The following is a 19,353-nucleotide window of genomic DNA, read 5'->3' on the forward strand; positions in this document are numbered from 1 at the left end:
CGGCGATTTCAAACGATTTTGATCTCATTCTTCCGTACATCTTTTTTTTTTTTTCAGCAGATTCAGTCCGTGTTGATAGACGAGAGCACAGAAGCAACAGATCAGATTAAAAGTAACACGTACACAAAAGGCAACCGTGGCTGCAGAGAGTGAGTGGGGGGGGGGGGGGGGGGGTCTTTGATTAGTCTGCAGAGGAAGTTAACATGATGCATCTTTACAATGAATGGAGTTATGCTCATCTGTCATGCCACGCACGCGCACAAACAGGTGTCTGCAAGCACAGAGAAGCATGCTGTACCTAGGAGACGCTCTACAAGAAATCCTTGAGAGAGAGCTGTGCAAAGGGATCCTGTCCTGGAGCTCGGAGGGGACTCTGACTGGAGGGACTAGAAGCAGCCGAGGGCTGGTTTCAGACACAATGAAAGAGAGAGAGAGAGAGAGGGAAGAAGTGGGAAAACCGAAGGAAAGAGCGAACACGTATAGGAGGACTGAGATGGCAGACGAGTCTAAGAGGAGGAAGGCCTCTGTTACATGGCTCGGGTCACCATGGCAACACAGCGTCTTCCCGAGAGCTCCGTTCATTGCAAGATTAGGACACATACACACACGCACACACGCATACGCACGCACGCACACACGCTCACAAGGGGGACGTGACCACTAACACAAAAAGCAGACGGTACCTGCGCGCTGGACACAGGGCCAAAGGGGTTGGACGGCCGTATGACCGGCTGAGTGTACATCATAGTGGGCTGTGACATCATGGTCATAGAACCCATCTGAGGAGGCTTCAGGGAAAATCAAAACAAGAACAAAAGGAGAAAGAACTTACATTGCTCGATTTGTTCAAGATCAAAATGTGTTATGAATGCACCAAAAATCAAATGAAATACATATGTTTCAGGATAATGATCAGATCTCTGTACAATCTTTAATGTCTTGCTGTTTAGGTATAGAAAATTCAGTTGCACTTCTGAAGACTCACCATGCTGTATCCCATAATTCCTGTAGGTGTAGTGGCAGGGAAGGCCATAACCGAAGGTGGCTGTATAGAAAAGAAGAGGAAGAAGAAGAAGAAGTGGAAAAAAATGAGACGACCCCACGAGAACATATCCAGCTGAAAATCTCATTCTAACATTCATAATGATAACATGGTGTTACCATAGAAACAGGGTTCCATGTTGTGGATGGGGCTGCCTTAGGCTGCCAGTTCATTCCACCAGTCAGTTTCTTTTCCCCAGGTTGATTCCAGTGGAGATCACTGCAGAGAGTCAATGTCAGTATACAATCAACCGGCAGGTGCGATAGCACACACTGTACTTTGTACACTACAATAGGATATTTCACAGAGTAACACATGGCTCTTACTTTTTTGTTGTACCGTTTCCAATCCCCAGATCTAAAAGTGATTTAAAAAGAGGAGTTATCTATCACTACAAACGCCAGTGAAAGGGCGAAAGCAAAGGGAAAATGAACACAAACACCATGTTTTAAGACACTGGCAATCCGGCTTTATTTCTTTGAATTCTGTCTGTCGAATTCTACAACAACTGACACAATCTTTTCATTCCACTGATACTTACTGCCAACCAGGTTGGCCAGAGAAGAATCCAAATCATCTGACACCAGCTTCTCAGGATGCTGACTGTTGGAAGCCAAGCCCGGATTGGATGAGGCCACAGTGGGTTTCAAAATTCCACCTGTATTGCATTCAATACCAAGAGGAAATAAGCAAAAAAAGAACAAAACTACATACATCAGCAACAACAAATTGAGACAGCACGATACACTGTATATCTGTATTCGTATAACTTTGCATTATTTTGCAACGGTCATTAAGAATTAATTAGCTTTAATGTACCATTGGCATCCAGGTTATTTGATGAGGCTGCTTTCGTGCCAAAAACAGACTCAAAGTCAACACGGAGCTCCCCTGAGGTGTGTTGTTGAGGGATCTGTGGTGCTGTGTATCCTTCAAAAGGCAAACAACAATGCTCTGGTCAACTGACTAATGATTTTACAATCCAGAGTATGCAGAGACAGAATCCAAATACAATCAGACACACTCTGAAACAACCCGGAATCAAAAAACTCAAGTAACCCGAAATCAACCACTGCGTCGTAAGAGCACTTATGTGTCACCTGAATATCACACTTTTACTGATTAGAACTAAACGCACATTTACATTAAAGTGGTTAATGATGTCATGCACAGGACATGATAAGAGAATATTAGTGGGTGGAGTCAGGGAGGATATTAACTATGAGAAGAGAATCAAACGGGCCAATCACAGACTGCCTACCTCTAAACAGGCCTGCTACAGTAGAAGGCTCAGACTGGAAGGGAGAGGGGTTAGAGAGATGCTGGCCCATGGATGTGGAGCCAAAGGAATCTAACGCAAGCAAGGGGAGGGTAAGAAAAAACAATACAGGCCAGTCGTTAACACAAGTTTTGGCACGAATAAAAGAGCTTCAAATAGATGGCAAGGCTTAAATTAGTGAGAAGAGTTGAGTTTTGTTTAAAAGTCTAGACACAGATCATTTATAAATATATATACCAAAAATGAGATTTACACAGTAACCATGTGTAAGGGGCAAACAGCATCCAACACTGGTTCAGCTGCCTATGTTTTCTAGGCTCCAGTAAACATAGGATGGATTGTTTGCCATCTCGGTACCTGAGATTAAGTTCTCTATCCGCACAGTGCGTTTGTAATTGGTTGATACAGATGAGCTTGAATCAATAAAGGGATTGTAATGATCTATAGCAGAAAAGGGAAAAACAATCACGCATTCACGCTTTAAAGACTTGACAAATAACTTGGTGGCAGTAACTGTTGTTTTGGTAAGTAACTGAGCGATATTTGGTCTTTAGTCATCCATCAAAAATGTGACACAAAATAAAGGTGCTATAACACACAGAGCAACACAGCCTGGGCACTAACAAATTACTCTGTCATGCTTCATTATAACCTAATACAAGACACCAAAACTTTCTAGTGTTCTTTTCTGTTTTGTTTTTAGAAAGAGCACAGCTTTGATAGCTTTCAACACCCGTTACAACAGGCATATGACCCTGTAAAATCAGGGTTACTACATCATTTTATGACAAAATACCTGATCCTGTCCTAAAATACCTGATCCTAAGTTTTCATTTTGACTAAAGCAGATCACAGTTCCAGCATAAGGTCCACTTTTTCTGTGTTTCTGTGTGTAATTTTATGTACATTTTCAAACAGATTCAATCACTGTTACTACTCATAACCTTTGATGTACAGTAAAAGAATTGCTCATTGACATACTGCTGGTGTAAACATACTGTAATCAGTGTGTGGAGGGTGAAGTCAATTTAAAGCCTAAATTGCTAAAGAGGGCTTCTCTGTGTGTTCCAGTGTGTCAGGTGATTTCAGCGCAGGCCAAATAACTTAACAGCGTGACAGGTTCTGATCATGCAGGACAAAGGAGGAATTCCAACAGACAAAAACAAAAACAAAAAAATCTAAACTAAAGCCATACAGATAGAAGGAAAACAAAGTATCTTTACCACCAAATATTTCATGACCAGACGTCCTAGAGGTAAAACTAACACCAACACCGTCTGAAGACACAACAGGTAGATGAGCGGCATCGACAACAAGTTTGGATAGGAAAGGGTTTAGGTTTGGAATGGAGTCATCGACAGCTTCAGAAGAAGAGAAAGGATCTGAGCAAGCAAAGGAAGAGAGAACAAAAAAAAGAACAGAGCAGACCAGAACAGGAGGACATTAGAGTGAGACTAACAGTAACACACAGAGAGCATGCAGAATCTGAGAGGACACGCAACGGAAAAACGGTTACGGACTCGCTTTCCCACCTCCCCAGGCTGTGGCCACGGAGGGACCCGGCTGCATCGACGGCTGAAAAGTCGTCTGCAGGTCAAACAGGTCGCTCTCCATCTTCAGGGCTCTGAGAGGAAACGGGGAACAAAAACAGCCGGAGCGGTATCGGTTTTAAAACTCATTCAAGAAATATGGACCCAAAGCCCATCCCAGATAATGAAACTTTTGAAACTTTTGAGCGATAAACATGGTCAGAGTTGAAGTGTATCGTCATGGCTCGTGTGAACACATCAGTGACATCTCGTAGCGAGTGAAGAATCTAACCCGTTGGAGCAGCTGGGTGTGGAGAAGAGGTCTATGGCAGGAGCGGTGCTGATGCTGCCTCCTGTGGTGGACACTGGAGAGGTGTCTGTGGTAGCGAATGAGGGCCTCTTGGACAACTCCTTCAGCCTCTGTTCCTGCAGAAACAGAAACCGAGACATCAGTCACACGGTCTGCTATGTGCATTCGTTCAGACGCTGTACAAACAAACCCACAGCAGAAACATCTGTGGAATGATGAATTAGTTTATGAGGACTTTGATGTGCAGTCGCTGAAAGGGTTACCTTAAGTGCCTTTAACCGTGCCTGTTCTTCCTCCAGAGCTGCCTGCTTCTCTCTTTCATCCACCTTGGTGAAAGACATGCCAGTGCTGGCCAGAGATGACACTGCATTGGAGAGCGTGCTCGCCCTAAACAAACAAACAAACAAACATACAAAAACAAAATTTAAAGCTCTAATTCATCTGTCACGTGAATTGAATTCAATCTTACAGAGAACTGGCCTATGACATTCACACCGAATAAGCCATGTTAGATGATAGATCATTCCTTAACGTAGTTGATGATCTTTTGTTCCCCTTGGAATAAAGCGATATTGAACACAAAAAAATGGTCCTATCAGCCCACCTGCTAGCAGCTGTGGAATCTTTAACTTTCTTTCCCTCTAAGGAGGCCAAGTGCTGCTCTAAGGCATCCAGGAGACTGCTGGGAGCCTGATGCAAAGTAAATATTGATTTAGAATAGGTATGTACACAAAGACACACAGGCATGAGTACAGGAGTCAAAGGCCAAAGAAGAGAACATGCCAAGCAGGAACTACATAGATAAAAAGTGAGATAGGTAAAAGTGAGAAAAAAACATACTTACACATACTGTAAACTGAAGGTAGGAAGATAGGGGAAGATACAGAATATAAAGGTGGTGTTGGTGAGAGTGACAGACAAAACAGCTCTCTCTCAGCCATTTTACATCTTCACATTTATGGTGATTTTTTTTTTTATTATCGTTTTAATCGTACTAACATAAGTATGTGTGGGGAACTGATCTTCTGGATAAATTGACACTTCACTGCTAAGAGCTGTTACTAATGAATATTTATGATAACTATCAAATCTCTCTCTCTTAAAAACTGTCTCGTGTCAGCTAAGCCAAAAACACCTTTATCTGTAGTAGAAAGTGAAAAGTTAAGAAAGAAGAGGTGAGAAAATTCATAGGTGACATGCTTAGGAGACTTTCATGCATTTGAAGTAGTGATTTGTGAGACATTAGTGCAAGTTGGAAAAGTGTAGGATATTGTAGGCTCAAGATGATTCCTACTGTTAAGGGAGAGGAGTTTCTAAAGAGAAAGTAAAGTACAGAATCATGAAGTCTTATTATTTGAGCGGTGCAGACAATATGAAAGAGTCAGTCTCACCTGGGACAGGTCTGGTATGTCTCCCCGATCAATTCCCACTTGCTGTAAGAGTAAACACACGGAGTTATAGCTCCATACCCTTACACGACACCAAAAACACACACCTCACGCTCAAATGAAAAACAGAAAAAAAAAGAATATCACCTCAGCTACTTTGAGGAACTCTGAGATGCGCGTCATCCTCGTGAGGAATTTCTTATAGATGTCCAGGCCTTCTTTGCACTGAACTTTCTTCATGTCAAAGTATTTCTCTGCGGATAATAAACAAAAAACAAAAACGAGGTTCTTCCCAGTAAATGTATTCTTGGAGGTAAATGGACGGAGATGGTTCTTTTTAAGAAGACTCGCCCCTGCATTATGCACTGGTACACAAGCCTTTAAGCCCATATAGTGTACCTTCATAATTGTGAGAGAGAGACAGGCGCTCTGTAATTGTGCTCTGTGGGGAGCTTGTCTCATTGGCAGTGGAGCCATGCTGCCACTGACAGAGCTCTGACACATCTGACCTTGAACAGCAAACACTACTCCAGGCTTTTGCAGTGAGACAACAAATATACGGTTACTGCGGCCATTAAAAACCTCACTAATGGATAAAGAAAAAAAAAAAACCATAGAGACTCTATGAACTCCAAACCAATCAAAAAAAAATGTGGGATTTTTTTTTTCTACACGTGTTACAACAGCGATTCTATCACGGAAATGGACGGGAAAGGTGAAAGCGAGAGTTTCTTTTGAAGTTGGCGTAAAAACATAACCTTAGACAGTAATGAGAGAGACTTTAACTGTTTGTGATCTTTGCGAGCTTTGATGTGTCACTAACCCAGCAGGTTGATTATGCCTTCGTTGTAAGCCGCAAAGAGCCTGATGGAGTCTTTAAACAGGAGCATGAAGGCTGCATTGATAACTCCATTGGTGAGTTCATTGGCATTGACCTGGAAGACAAAAACAATTTGGTGTCCTCTGCAGTACACGTGGCACGACGTCCCCAAGAAAGTTCCTCTGCCAAATAATACAACAGACATCATTTATCCTCCTCCAAACAAGCTAATGGGTCCTCCTGAGAACGGCCTCGCATCGAATCACGACAGTAAACGAGTACAGGGGAAAGAAAATGTATTTCATCTCTATGACTCAAACTCACATTAAAATCCAGAAGAGCGTCCATTTGGTTCTGTATAATGGGAATAGTTTTCAGGAGCTTCTCGGTGTTCATAGTTCTCATCACTCCGTCAACCCTTCAAAAACATTATTCAAAATTAGGACAAATGGAATACGGCAAGAGGAAGAACAGTTACAAGTCGGCATTACGAGTGCAGTAATGCAGCGGTCTGCCTGACTGATAAAAAAGCATGTACCACTGAGAATACAGCAGTAATGATTCTTCACAAATCGTTCTTTATCTTTATTACAGTTTTTCAAGACCAATTATAGACACTCCTTAGCGAGATCTCAGTGGATTAAACTCCAGGGAAAAACACTGGACTGCAACTGTAACGTCACAGGCATTCATAAAGATATAAATATTAGCATGCGTCAGAGGATTAATCAGAGTGTCTTACCCACGCTTAACTTTAGTGAAGTCAAATGCCACCTGTCGATATGACACGGCTTTCTCATTCAGATAACGACTATACCTTCGAATGAATGTTGACATGTCATAGCCTATAAAAGGAGACAAAAAGGTGATGAAATGGAAGCTGTAAACTTTTATCACATACTTCCACAGAATCAATTTAAGGGTGAGGTCACTGTTGTGTTAGTATTACAACATGAGTGAAACAGATCAAACAGTTTCAAATGGAAGCACAACTCTGCTTTTATAAACATATTCTGAGATGCTGTATTAATGAAGGGGCCAAAAGAGGTCAACTCCCACTTAATGGCAAAAAATATTGAAAAAGAAAAGTCTGACAGAAACAAAAGTTCCACGCTGATGAGTGAGGACTGAAGATAGCTGGAGGCTATGACAAACCAACCGTTAGGCCAAAATAACACACTGTACCTTGTAGACCACTTTTGTCCAAGAAATTACTGAGGTTGAATAATGTGTTCCTTGAGGCCAAATATTGAACAAAACGCTGCAACACAAAATTAAAACAGAACAATCAAGCATGAACAATATCTTTAAAAAAAAAAATAAAATTCAATATTTAAAAAAAAATGTAACTTAAGCATTTCATACAGTCTCACCTCATTACCATAAACCATGAGGTGATGTGTTGTTATGAGGGACTTGAAGACTACGACCCAGCTGGTGTTGGTAGTCCTCTCAAACAGTGAATCTGCCAGCTGAGGGATGTTGACATTCATCTCATTGGTACAGTGAATAAGGTCTGTACAATTCAAAGAGAATTAAACACAAATCTCTGTTATTGAACATTTGGGCATGCGAAATTAACAAAACAACATACTCCACTATGTCCTCTTTACCACCTCATGCTTAGTCACATATGCTCTGTCACATAAAGAGATTTGGGTTCATTGACTATGTGACTGAGATTAACAACATTTTTTCCCCATGATTACATAACACAGCTCAGGTATTGTATAATGTCCTCTAAATTTATGTAGGCGGAGAACGTTGTAACAGCAACAGCAAATCTGTTATAAGGTGCCAAATCAAGAGGATAAGTGTAACAAGTTACTCTCCCTTTTCTCTGCTTCCCTAATTAGAGTGGGGACCGCTACCGACTTGAGCCAGCGAATGGGCTATCCATCAATATGTTAAGGCATCCTACACTGACACTGCTTTATCAAACTTCTTAGCTGACACCAGCACCTGAGAACAACAATGACAAAAATCCAAGGCAACCCTTTCAATCAAAATGACAAATGACGCTACGCTATAACAACGTATGGAGAGGAATTCTTACTGGGTTTTTAGCTTTTGACCAAAATTCAGACGCGTGAGCATGGTGTTTGTGTAAACACTTGTAAACATGTGTTTGTGATGGGAGAAAGGGAAAGACCGTGGTCAGCTGTACACCCACTTATTAGGTCTAATTAAGAGAATTAGGCCTGATAGTACGGGGGGGGGGGTGTCTTGATCACTGTGATAACAGAGCAATTCTTCTCCCGCATTTATAAATTGGAATAAAGGGGATTTTCTTTAAAAAAAAAAATCCTAGAAAAAACAGAAACAAAACATTCAGTTTTTTCAGCATCAGCATTTTAGGGCTTTTAATACCCAAATCATTTCTCTGTGACACAGATTTCCATCCCTAATATTATGATAAAAAATCTGGCTACTGGATAACATAAGTGGGAGAAATAACAGCATCAAGAGATTTGATGTATCATGTAGCTCCATCAGGAAATTGTGAGGAATAATAGTGACGGAATAAGCCCACCATTTAAGCCTAAGGCTGACAGTCTCAGTGATGCTGACAGACTTGTCAGTAAATGAGACCACTGACCACTTTAGGAAAACAAATCTAACACCATATTTATTATTGCTAAAAATAATAAATATGATGCAATAATCAAGCATAAGCAAGCATGTAATATGGAGTATGGAAACAGTATTTATTGTGTATTTTTAATGTGTATTAAATTAATAGTACAGGTGGAACTTATCAAAAAGTTCTCACTTTCAGGACACAACTCATTTGTTTAATCTGTCAATTGCATTCTCTGACTAAATAATGTGATGTTGATTACTAAGACTTCACAGGGTAAGAATGGTGGTCTGTACACTGTATTACAAAGGGACAATTTGAAGTAGTACAGCTAGCACAGAAAGAAGTGGAGAGGGGTCTGCTGACAAATTACTTCTGTCAGGTCACAACAAAGCTTGGTCTCCCCTTTAAATTCACTATGAAAAATACATTACTCTGACATTACTTTGACAGATACGCTATAAAATGACTTTTTGACACGGCATGATTTCTTTGAGATTGCCAACTTCATCACAAAAAGACATAAATGAATCAGTCATCGTAACTATCACTGTGCAGACATCCACAGTTTTGCAATTTCACTGTACTCTAAGCTCAGACCAGGTAAATATAGCTTAGTGCGTCTGCTGATGCAGTTGGAACACAAAGAGAGTCAAACCTGGATGAAGCCTTAAATAGAGTTCTATTCCCAAGCACAGAGAGAAGACTTAACTACTAGACTGGCGAGATACCAAGGGTTCTTTGAGGTACCAACCATTCACAGATATCGAGCGTGGACTTATCTTTGACTTATCATGGACTTATCTTAATTAACACTGCATAGACATCACCTCACATTTAATGTTTTTTTTTACTTGTCAACATCAGCAATTTGTTTTTAATCGAACAACCTAAACAGGAAATAACATTATATGTTTATTTCTGTACTTGTCAATCAGCCTGCACCTGCACTACACAGAAAATTATATTTCTGATATCAATAACTTACGTTCTTACTTAGCAAACTCTTGCTAAGCTGTAGGAAACCTTTAGAAAATGTAATGCAACCACTTGATATAAATGAGGCTTCTTCGACTTCAGCTCCATCATATGAAACATATGAGACCCGTGATTATTTTGTAAGTTTGATGGTGTGTGAGTGGCATTAGGTCTACACACTGTTGGTAAACATAACAACACAGCCTATCCTATATAATATTAATATGTCGTAACCTTAGGAGTAAATGTTACTTTACAAAAAATGTTCAGATGATACAGCCGTTGTATTCTTGCCATTAGCTCGTTAGCATCCTTCTTAGGCCTGCCCATTGAACAATACACGTCGCCGCAATAATCACACCCTGGAAAGAACGGCCTCCTGAACATTACGCGCATCACATATTTATGTATCTACAGAAGTAATAACCTACTTACAATCCAAATGTTTCTTTTTAGGACCCATAATTTCATGAGTTGTCGCCTTGCATACAGTTTTGGAGACCGCTGATCCCGTAACGCTGTGCTGAGCAGCAGTTATCCGGTCGGTAATGCTTTGCCCAGACATCTTCGCCGTTATGGAACGACAAAATGTTAAAAAATAGTGAAGGATTTCTTAAAAAGACAATCAAAACACAGCTTCGGTTCCGTATCTTAGCAGGAGTATCGTATCCACACCTGACATAAATGACAGGGAAGGATGTGGGAAATGAAGACAGGTCGATCGGGCGAAGACGAATGATAAGCCTTTAAAATATCGTTGTCCACAGGCTGAAACCGTAAATCCAGAACAATGTAACGTTAGCTCAATATTTCCGACTGACTTAATGGTTACATAGCTAAAAAGCACAAATAGATATTTTGCAGTTTACTGGCTGACTCATGTCTCATCCCTATCTCTCTCGAAGTCCCTCTGTCTTTCTCCTCCTAGTTTATTTCGCCACCCCTGCGGCCGGGTTTTTTAAAGGACCAAAGGCATTCAATGAAATGGCGGGCCTGCGCTGTTCTCTCTGAAAGGTAGTAGAATATAGGACACTACCATGCTGATCCAGGGTCAGATAATGGTGCCCTAATCCACGACCAATGCAGAAAATCATCTAAAAGCACAATACCCAAGACACAATTGGCGCACGGATCAATTAATCAAGATCCGTCCTCCAAAGAAGAGGTTTTTGTTATTTTTTATTTTTAAATAAAAGCATTTGAAATATCGTAATCTATCTCACTGCTGCTACAGCAGTTGTGAAAGACTGCTATTCTATTCAAAATGATGCTGTTGTTCTCTCTAAAATCACACCAGCTGAAACGAAAACTGACCTTAACCATGAATGAATATATAATTTTCTAATTATTTATATGAATATTTGTTTCGCTTACAACGAATCATTCATATATCTTGGTGTGGTTTTGCGTGGCAGCTGACTCAGTAAGTGAGTATTTGTTATGTGCGCTTCATTTCGGAGTCCTTTCAAAGAGCATACTGTTCAGACTCGTGTTCGGGGAGGCAAGCACCGGTTCGAAGCGTCTGCTGTGGTTTACGTGTCATGATACGACTGCTTCACAAGGGGGCAATGCAACACCACAGCGTACAAAAAAAGATAAAAAATCAACGAAAAACAAACTTTAATATTTGCACAGATTTAGAATGACTTCTCAGTCTGCGCGGGTTTTTGAATTGACCAGAGACACTAATACACGGGATTTTGGAGTTTCTATGTGGCAGCTAATCTTAAGTTTGTACCACGTTATATTTAAGGCCCCTTCTTGGAATTTTATATTTACAAGTAAAATACTTTTTTATTACAGTCAGAGTTCTCTTGTTGTTTCAAATATAACACTAATATTACTAACACTAATATATCGTCACACTTTTTCCACATTTGTTTGTATATTTGGAATCAGAGGGGTCATATTAGCCTCCATCAGGTCACGTCAGTGAAAAAGAACACTCTCTTGTTCTTACTGTTGTATTCTCTGAGTGTAAGGATTGTGTTACATGCGCACACAATATGTCATACTGCTTTCAGAGAAATCATGCCATGGTTTTCTTTTCATTTTTTTAGTGGAGGAAAACAACAAAGCCTGGGAATCTTGAGAAAGTATGATTAGATTCACTAGCGAAACCAAAAAAGAAAAAAAAAATCCCATAATTTCCCTCATGCACCCTGAATTAGCTGTGCTGTTTGAATATTTGCTGGATAAAATACAATGTTTTTTAATCTAAGGGTGACGGGGGGACCTGGATGTGTCTTTCATTGAGTTGTTCTTGGTAGAACATATGGTTTCCACTGAAATCTTATATTTCTTGAGCCCCTTTGTGGTCACATTTCAAAGGACAGTTTTACAATGCACTTACACAAACTCTCTTTAACTCTAAAATAATTGTAACTATAATATATTATTGTTTTGCATGTGCTGTGCTGTGTGTGTGTGTGTGTGTGTGTGTGTGTGTGTGTTTCAGTGTAATAACTAAAAAGCATAAAAATGATGTCAGGTTATTAGTAATTCACTCTATTTCTGTTTCAGTGATTTCTTCCCATCATTAACATTGATTTTCCATTTATTGATTCCTGTACCTCATCTGAGAGATATAAAAATTAGAAAGTCACTCTCTTTGCATTCCTCACTAAAGTCATCAGGGAACTGTATCTCGATGGAGTCACACACAGAGGGGTCAGTTTCCCATTCTTGTCCTTATTAGAAGAATTGAATTTCACTCATGCTTTTTAGCAAGTTTGTGATGCTAATGGTGATTTGCATGTCTGTCTGCATATGTTTTTTGAGTGTCTGAGAGTGAATGTCAACCATATTGCCCTCCATTCTTCTCTAAGTAGAGTGCACACAGTAATAATAAACAGTAATAACTAATGTAAAGAGTTGTACGGGGGGACACATACAACATTATAAGACTTCCTTGTCTATAAACACCAAGAAATAATGATAAAAAATACCAATATGTGACAACAGACATCTGTGGTGTTTCACTTCATTTTTGTTTCATTTTATATACGGTTGCAAGCTCATTTTAAAAAGTGTGTACTACTTCAAAAGACATACAATACTGCTATAAAAAAAGGCATACTATGGGACCGAAGGAGACAAATAGACACAGACATCTCTATGACCATCAACTAGGTCATTTTATGGGCGGGATTGGAAATATGAGGGACACAGTAATGGTTTCCATATATATACTGTACACATCTCCGGTATACATGGCAATTTGATCCTGTGAAGGATAGATGACTGCTTTATACTTTTAAAAAAGATATATTTTGTTTCAACAGAACATCATCAGAGAGGGTCTAATTTTCCAAAAGAACATTCTCTCCTCTGTTCAGCTGTTTGTTTAGGTCTTTTGTGATTCTCTCTGTACTACCCTGTTTTAGCATTTGAATGAGTCATAATCCTAACACTGTGACTCATAATTACAGTAACAAGCATTTCAATTTTCAATATTTGGATACCCAATAAGAACATTGTTCTAAGGGGAGGGACTGGTAAAGCAGAGATTATGCAACAGGTTATCATAAAAAGAGAGCAAAGTTAGAATATGATGTATAATGTATGTGCTGTACCTGTGTGTGTGTGTGTGCGTGTGTGTGTGTGTGCGTGTGTGTGTGTGTGTGTGGATGTGTGTGTGTGTGTGTGTGCGTGTGTGTGTGTGTGTGTGTGTGTGTGGATGTGTGTGTGTGTGTTTGTTTTTAATTACTGGGCATGATGCACCAGAATCACCGATAAATTACTTTAACCCTTACATTGACCTCTTGTTATAGATTAACCGTGTGCACCTGGCTAAAATGAATTAAGGACTGAATGACCCTCTATAAAGATTAATATGTTTGGTGGGAGAGCATCATGTTAGATTGATTACAATATCCCTGTATCCTCTGTAACACTGAGAAGTTACAGTATGGCAGGGCTTGTGATATAAAATATAAATGTATATATTACAGGTATGCACCACTGTTTTATGTTTCACATTTTTATTCAGTTTGGAAAAATGCTTTAAAAAAAGAAGAAATTGGTTATTAAGCCTCATACAGCTGTGCATTTTAAGTAAAGAATGACACAGTCACAATCTTACCAATTGTCAGCTTGGCTCTAGTGTTCATATAAGCTGCATAATATTGTTCCAACACAGACTGGAATGGTATTGCAACAGTGGGTCAACTCTTTACTGAATGCTGTGAAGTTAAACCAGGTTGTCCAAAGCGTGAAAGACAGCCGTACAAACTTATTCCTGGCCCTGATGGAGCTGCACGGAGAATAAAGTCTTTAGTCTGCAGCCTTTCTCGCGCCAGCAGCCGATGAAAGCATAATTCCACAATTCAGCCCCATGCTGAGCAAAGACATTAGCCTGCGATGACAGAAGCTGCTCAAGCCAAAGGGATAGGAGTGGGAAATTTCTAGACCTGCTCAAGTTTCTGGGCCTCAGAAAAGATTAGCCAGACTCATTCATGCTTGATGGATTTTGCCGTTTTTGAGCAGGACTGGGCTTTTTGTTGACGTGTTCTGATAATGGCTCCTTGTTCTTCCTGGCAGCGGGGTTCCATTCTGCAGGCTTGCCCTGTGGAGATGCCCGGCTGGCCATTCCCTCTCAGGCAGCAGCACAGAGCACATGGGGCACTACTGCTGACTCACCCGTTGCTGTGGACACAGGTTAGTGATCACACCCAAGACTCCAGCTGAGCTCATATGTTTTTGGGTTTTTTTGGGGGGGGGTGTTCTGGAAATTTACATAAAGACTAGTTAAAGAAAGTTTTTCCAAATCATTTAAAAAAAAACATGTATTAAAATGTATGTATATTCATGCTCTTAGATGTGACAGTTTTGCATCAAATTAGACGTTCATTGACGACTCTTTCTTTATTTTAGATGTTGAAATGGAGCAAATATGGATTCCTCTGCTTTTAATTTGCTGGGTAGCATTTTCTGGTGCCCAATTTAATGGTTATAATTGTGATCCTAATTACCACAGTCGATTTCCCGGTGAGCACATTACAGGATTTTTAAAATGTTGATTGGACTGTTAAAATGTTAAGTTTAACGTTGATTGGTTAATTAACCCAAGTAACGTTTCAAGAATGAACTATTATTCTTTGCGTGGTGAACATGTCTTAAATTAGATGAATAATTTATGAAGTGGTATTTAAATGACATTTTTAGCACTCTCTCTCTCTCTCTCTCTCTCTCTCTGCGCAGGTGAGCGGGATATTAGCGTATACTGTGGTGTACAAACCATCACTCTGAAGATTAATTTCTGCCCTGTGCTGTACTCGGGCTATACTGATGCTGACCTGGCCTTGAACGGTCGCCATGGAGATGCCCACTGCAGAGGCTTCATCAACAACAACACCTTCCCCACCGCTGTGCTTTTCAGCATCAGTCTCAGTACCCTCGAGGCTTGTGGAAACAGCCTGGTGGTGAGAGATACCCCCTCACGCTGGCATACCACAGAGAGACCAAGGAGTAGAGCCAATATCCACTGTGTCCACTCAGCCCTGCAAACAAATTATGGCACTATCGGCTTACTCAGTAAACTTACCCTGTTTCACAACTGAAAAAGATTTCCAGGCTTCAAGGCTTTTTAGGAGTAATTTTTTGTAAGATGGTGTTTAAGATATTTTGGAGGGCATTTACTGCTGGAGAGAATTTGTTACATTACAGACCTGTGAAATCATTAAATTAATTAGTGTTTTTGTTTATGTAAGGAAACAGTTAATACGCTCGGAGGAGCCTTCTGTCTCTTACCATAAACTGTATTGTGTGATATACCCTGAAATGAAGGAATTGAGTTTGGGAATGAAGAAAGTGTAGAAGACATATTTGACACAATTTCCATTGTGTTCTTTTTTTCTAAACCCTCACTTTTTCAAAGATATCTTAAAAATTCAACAGACAGTGGATGTTTAAAGATGTTTGCATTTCAGATCAGTTCAGCTTCTAATGATACACTGTATGTCTCTGCTTAGGTCTCCACAGCTCAGGGACTCAATGCCTATGGGAACATCTCCCTGGTACAGATAGGAAATATATCAGGATACATCGATACACCGGATCCTCCATCAATCATTAGCTACTTGCCTGGCCTTCTATACAAGTTTAGCTGTAGTTACCCTCTGGAGTACTTGGTAAACAACAGTCAGCTTGCATCGTAAGTTTTCAGTCAATTTAAGATCAAATTATTCAAAGACTTTAATTGAAACATGTCACAAATAGGCCGAAGAACACTGAAGAATGTTGAAGTGTTCATAGCAAAATTTAATTTTCATTCTGCAGAATATTCTGGTAAGAAATTAGCTTGACATTTATTGAAAAATTGTGTTTAAAGGATCCAGACTAAACTGGCAGAGAGAAGCGGAGAAAAACGCCTCACATTTTCATTGCCCCATTTTATTGCATTTCTCAAAAGTTACATTATCTTTTAATTTCTCATGTTCAAGGTCTTCTGCAGCAATATCAGTAAAGGACAACAATGGCACCTTTGTGAGCACTTTGAGTTTGATACTGTACAATGTGAGTACATTTTAGGTGTTTCTTTTACTCTGTGAAATTGCTTATGAAACGACATAATCATAATGACTGAACAGTTTTAATTAAACAAACACTAATGCTTTAATAGTCTTTTCATTTATATTGGGAGTGGTTACATTTGAAACACACTGTTTGTTGTATTTGTTCTGGTTCTGTTACAGTAGTTGGCTTAATTATACTGATATTATACTGGTTTGTTGGGGGTTTTTTTTATGTCCTCTTACTTCCTCTCTGCAGGACTCCACATTCAGTCAGCAGCTGTCCATTCCAATGGCTGGTCTAGCACTGAAAACTAGAGTGTTTGCAGCAGTCAAAGCCACAAACCTGGACAGGAGGTAAACACAATGTCCCTTTGGCATCTCTCTCTCTTTTTTTTAAAGAATTGTTAAAGAGAGGTATTGGAAATTTTTAAATAAATATGCTTGTGTGGGTATCTAGAGTTAATGATGATGTTGATAATACGTAGATAATTTTACCAAGGAAATTTCTGTTTGCTTTAGTCTTGCCACTGAGTAGCTGAGTAGCTGATGCAGCACAGTTCTCAATGAAACGCTCGTTTTTAAAAAGAATTTAACACTCCATTGGATAAACAGCACAATACAGTTTGTTCATGTCCATTTGTTCAGATTTAGGTGTTTTAACATAAAATAAAATTCAGTACTAGTCAGAATTTCTTATGACACTGCAATTTGTACTGTCTCTAAATTAATCTACTTGAACACGGTCTTATTTAGCTGTTAAGTGGCGCCAGTCTTGGATCTGAATATGGCTAAATCAGTACTTCTCTACTGAACATTTCTGCTCTCAGATTGCTCTTCATAGATAAGAAGAATGGTTTCTTTTTGCACACAGGTGGAATATCCTGATGGACTACTGTTACACCACTCCCTCTGGGAATCCCAAAGATGAGATACGCTATGACCTTTTCTTTGGGTAATTTCACATTTTTCTAAATGATATGCACTTCAGCCTTGGGAAGTGCTTATTACCTTTTCAAATGATGACTCTCAATAGAAATCTCTTACAATGGGCTCTTTTGGAAAAATGAAAGTATCTATAAAATGGGCTGAAATTCATGTGTGTGTGTGTGTGTGTGTGTGTGTGTTTGTGTGTGTTTGTGTGTGCTTGGTGAACATGTCTTTCTTTGACTTGAGATAGATGTTATAAAGACCCACAGACAACCGTTTTCGAGAATGGGAAAAGCCAAACAGGCCGGTTTGCCTTTGAGGTCTTCCGTTTTGTCAAACACAAAAATCAGAAAATGTCCACTGTCTTCCTCCACTGTGTCACCAAGCTGTGCCGTGTCGACGACTGTGCCATTCTTATGCCGGTAAAAATCATAACAAGGAGTGAGAAATGATATTGTCACTCTTTTACGCACTGGCCACCGCTAATGATCACGTATACCAGTGCATTTACTTAGTAAGTGTAATGACATCCGGTATTTGACGTATAACTGTGTCGGATAGATCTGTGGTCGACGCAGGCGGCGGGATACATCAGAGGACAGCTCTGTGGCCAGTCCTTCCTCTGGAAACGCTGTCATAACTGCTGGGCCTATTATCACCAGGAGTGGTAAAGAGCACAAATATCTGTTTTCTGTCATGACATTACTGTCCTCTCGAGTCTGTATGAATATTTAACCCTTGACAAAAACATCTAAAATCTGCTGTCAGTAGTGATATTTCTCTCTCTTGTCTGCAGATGAAACTCAGACCAATAACTCTCAACTTGGTGAGTCTCTTAACACTTTTAATCTTGCTCTTTCATGAGCCCATGATGTTCAGAGGGCTCAGCTATCTTGATCCTGTCGCTGATCCTTTTCTATAGGAGTGGAAATCTAACTACATAACATGCTTACATATAATATTTTATTAAGCATTAGAGAACCAGTGGCAATGGAAGATGTTCTAATCGGCCCTTACGTGAACTCTCTCTCTCTCTCTTTCTCTCTCTCTCCCCCTCACATGCACACACACAAACACACACACACACACACACACACACACAAACACACTCTCTTTCTCTTTCTCTCCCTCTCCCCCTCAAACACACACACACACACACACACACACAAACACACTCTCTTTCTCTTTCTCTTTCTCTCCCTCTCCCTCTCTCCCCTCACACGCATGCACACACACACAAACACACTCTCTTTCTCTTTCTCTCCATCTCCCTCTCCCTCTCTCCCCTCACACGCATGCACACACACACAAACACACTCTCTTTCTCTCTGTCTCTCTCTCTCTCTCTCTTTCTCTCTCTCTCTCTCCCCCTCACATGCACACGCACACACACACACACACACACAAACACACACACAAACACACTCTCTTTTTCTTTCTCTCCCTCTCCCTCTCTCCCCTCACACGCATGCACACACACACAAACACACTCTCTTTCTCTCTGTCTCTCTCTCTCTCTTTCTCACATGCTCTGTGTATGTCCTATTAGCAGCCAGTGGCCGCTCCCCACAGCTGAACTCAGTAACCAGTGCTCTGGTGTCGGGTGTGGTCATTCTGGGGATGATGAGTCTTAGCCTCTTCATCCTCTCCCTCAGGCTGCTCAGGAGGCCCAGCACCGCTGCACTTACAGGGCTCTGGAACCCAGCATTCAAATAACCTGCTGCCCCAGACACACCCTCTCCTGTTTCTCAGCAGTGCTTCCAGTTTGTGTTTTCATGTCTGAGTGCTATGAAAAGCAGGCTTACAGGTGTGGTGTCACAAGAAAGATTTGCATGGATGTGTGTGCGCGTGTGTGTGTGTGTGTGTGTGTGTGTGTGTGTGTGAGATCCTAAGTCACTCCTTTGCCTGTCCTCTCTCTCTGTTTTGTATTTTGCCTTTCTTGGTTAGCTACAGCTCTCCATGCTGTGCCTCTTTTTATTGTGCT

General features: G+C 40.3%; 2 protein-coding genes across 4 annotated transcripts; one reads left to right on the forward strand and one right to left on the reverse strand.

Annotated features, from left to right (window-relative positions):
• Positions 1-310: 310 nt before the first annotated feature.
• On the reverse strand, positions 311-10,492 carry picalmb (phosphatidylinositol binding clathrin assembly protein b). Of its 3 annotated transcripts, XM_030777171.1 has the most exons (22): positions 10,363-10,492; positions 7,742-7,884; positions 7,554-7,629; positions 7,111-7,213; positions 6,693-6,786; positions 6,372-6,483; positions 5,696-5,802; positions 5,552-5,593; positions 4,765-4,850; positions 4,424-4,547; positions 4,143-4,276; positions 3,854-3,945; positions 3,545-3,703; positions 2,679-2,762; positions 2,304-2,393; positions 1,862-1,972; positions 1,584-1,700; positions 1,369-1,399; positions 1,162-1,261; positions 986-1,045; positions 684-788; positions 311-403 (listed from the first exon to the last, which is right to left on the reverse strand). In XM_030777171.1, the coding sequence occupies exons 1-22, from the start codon at positions 10,490-10,492 to the stop codon at positions 311-313; spliced, it is 2,193 nt and encodes a 730-aa protein (XP_030633031.1). The 3 variants fall into 3 exon arrangements, with proteins under 3 accessions (XP_030633031.1, XP_030633032.1, XP_030633033.1); XM_030777172.1 differs by lacking the exons at positions 2,679-2,762; positions 3,545-3,703 and adding an exon at positions 5,005-5,016; XM_030777173.1 differs by lacking the exons at positions 2,304-2,393; positions 2,679-2,762; positions 3,545-3,703.
• A 4,318-nt stretch (positions 10,493-14,810) lies between these two features.
• On the forward strand, positions 14,811-19,085 carry zpld1b (zona pellucida-like domain containing 1b). Its single transcript, XM_030777879.1, has 10 exons — positions 14,811-14,916; positions 15,130-15,350; positions 15,900-16,081; positions 16,371-16,443; positions 16,699-16,796; positions 17,314-17,394; positions 17,620-17,791; positions 17,931-18,036; positions 18,166-18,195; positions 18,922-19,085. The coding sequence occupies exons 1-10, from the start codon at positions 14,811-14,813 to the stop codon at positions 19,083-19,085; spliced, it is 1,233 nt and encodes a 410-aa protein (XP_030633739.1).
• The last annotated feature ends 268 nt before the right edge of the window (positions 19,086-19,353 follow it).

The sequence above is a fragment of the Chanos chanos genome, chromosome 6, assembly GCF_902362185.1.
Source record: "Chanos chanos chromosome 6, fChaCha1.1, whole genome shotgun sequence".
NCBI classification, from domain to species: Eukaryota; Metazoa; Chordata; class Actinopteri; order Gonorynchiformes; family Chanidae; genus Chanos; species Chanos chanos.

Excerpts from the sequence above, each read along its gene's own strand:
- picalmb (XM_030777171.1), bottom strand. The coding sequence starts at position 10,492 with ATGTCTGGGCAAAGCATTACCGACCGGATAACTGCTGCTCAGCACAGC. Across the intron at positions 4,548-4,764 it reads GATTCCACAGCTGCTAGCAG|GGCGAGCACGCTCTCCAATG; the intron begins GTGGGCTGATAG and ends TTGTTTGTTTAG. Across the intron at positions 1,262-1,368 it reads GGAAACGGTACAACAAAAAA|TGATCTCCACTGGAATCAAC; the intron begins GTAAGAGCCATG and ends GACTCTCTGCAG.
- zpld1b (XM_030777879.1), top strand. The coding sequence starts at position 14,811 with ATGGAGCAAATATGGATTCCTCTGCTTTTAATTTGCTGGGTAGCATTT. Across the intron at positions 16,797-17,313 it reads GCCACAAACCTGGACAGGAG|GTGGAATATCCTGATGGACT; the intron begins GTAAACACAATG and ends TTTTGCACACAG. Across the intron at positions 17,792-17,930 it reads ACTGTGCCATTCTTATGCCG|ATCTGTGGTCGACGCAGGCG; the intron begins GTAAAAATCATA and ends TGTGTCGGATAG.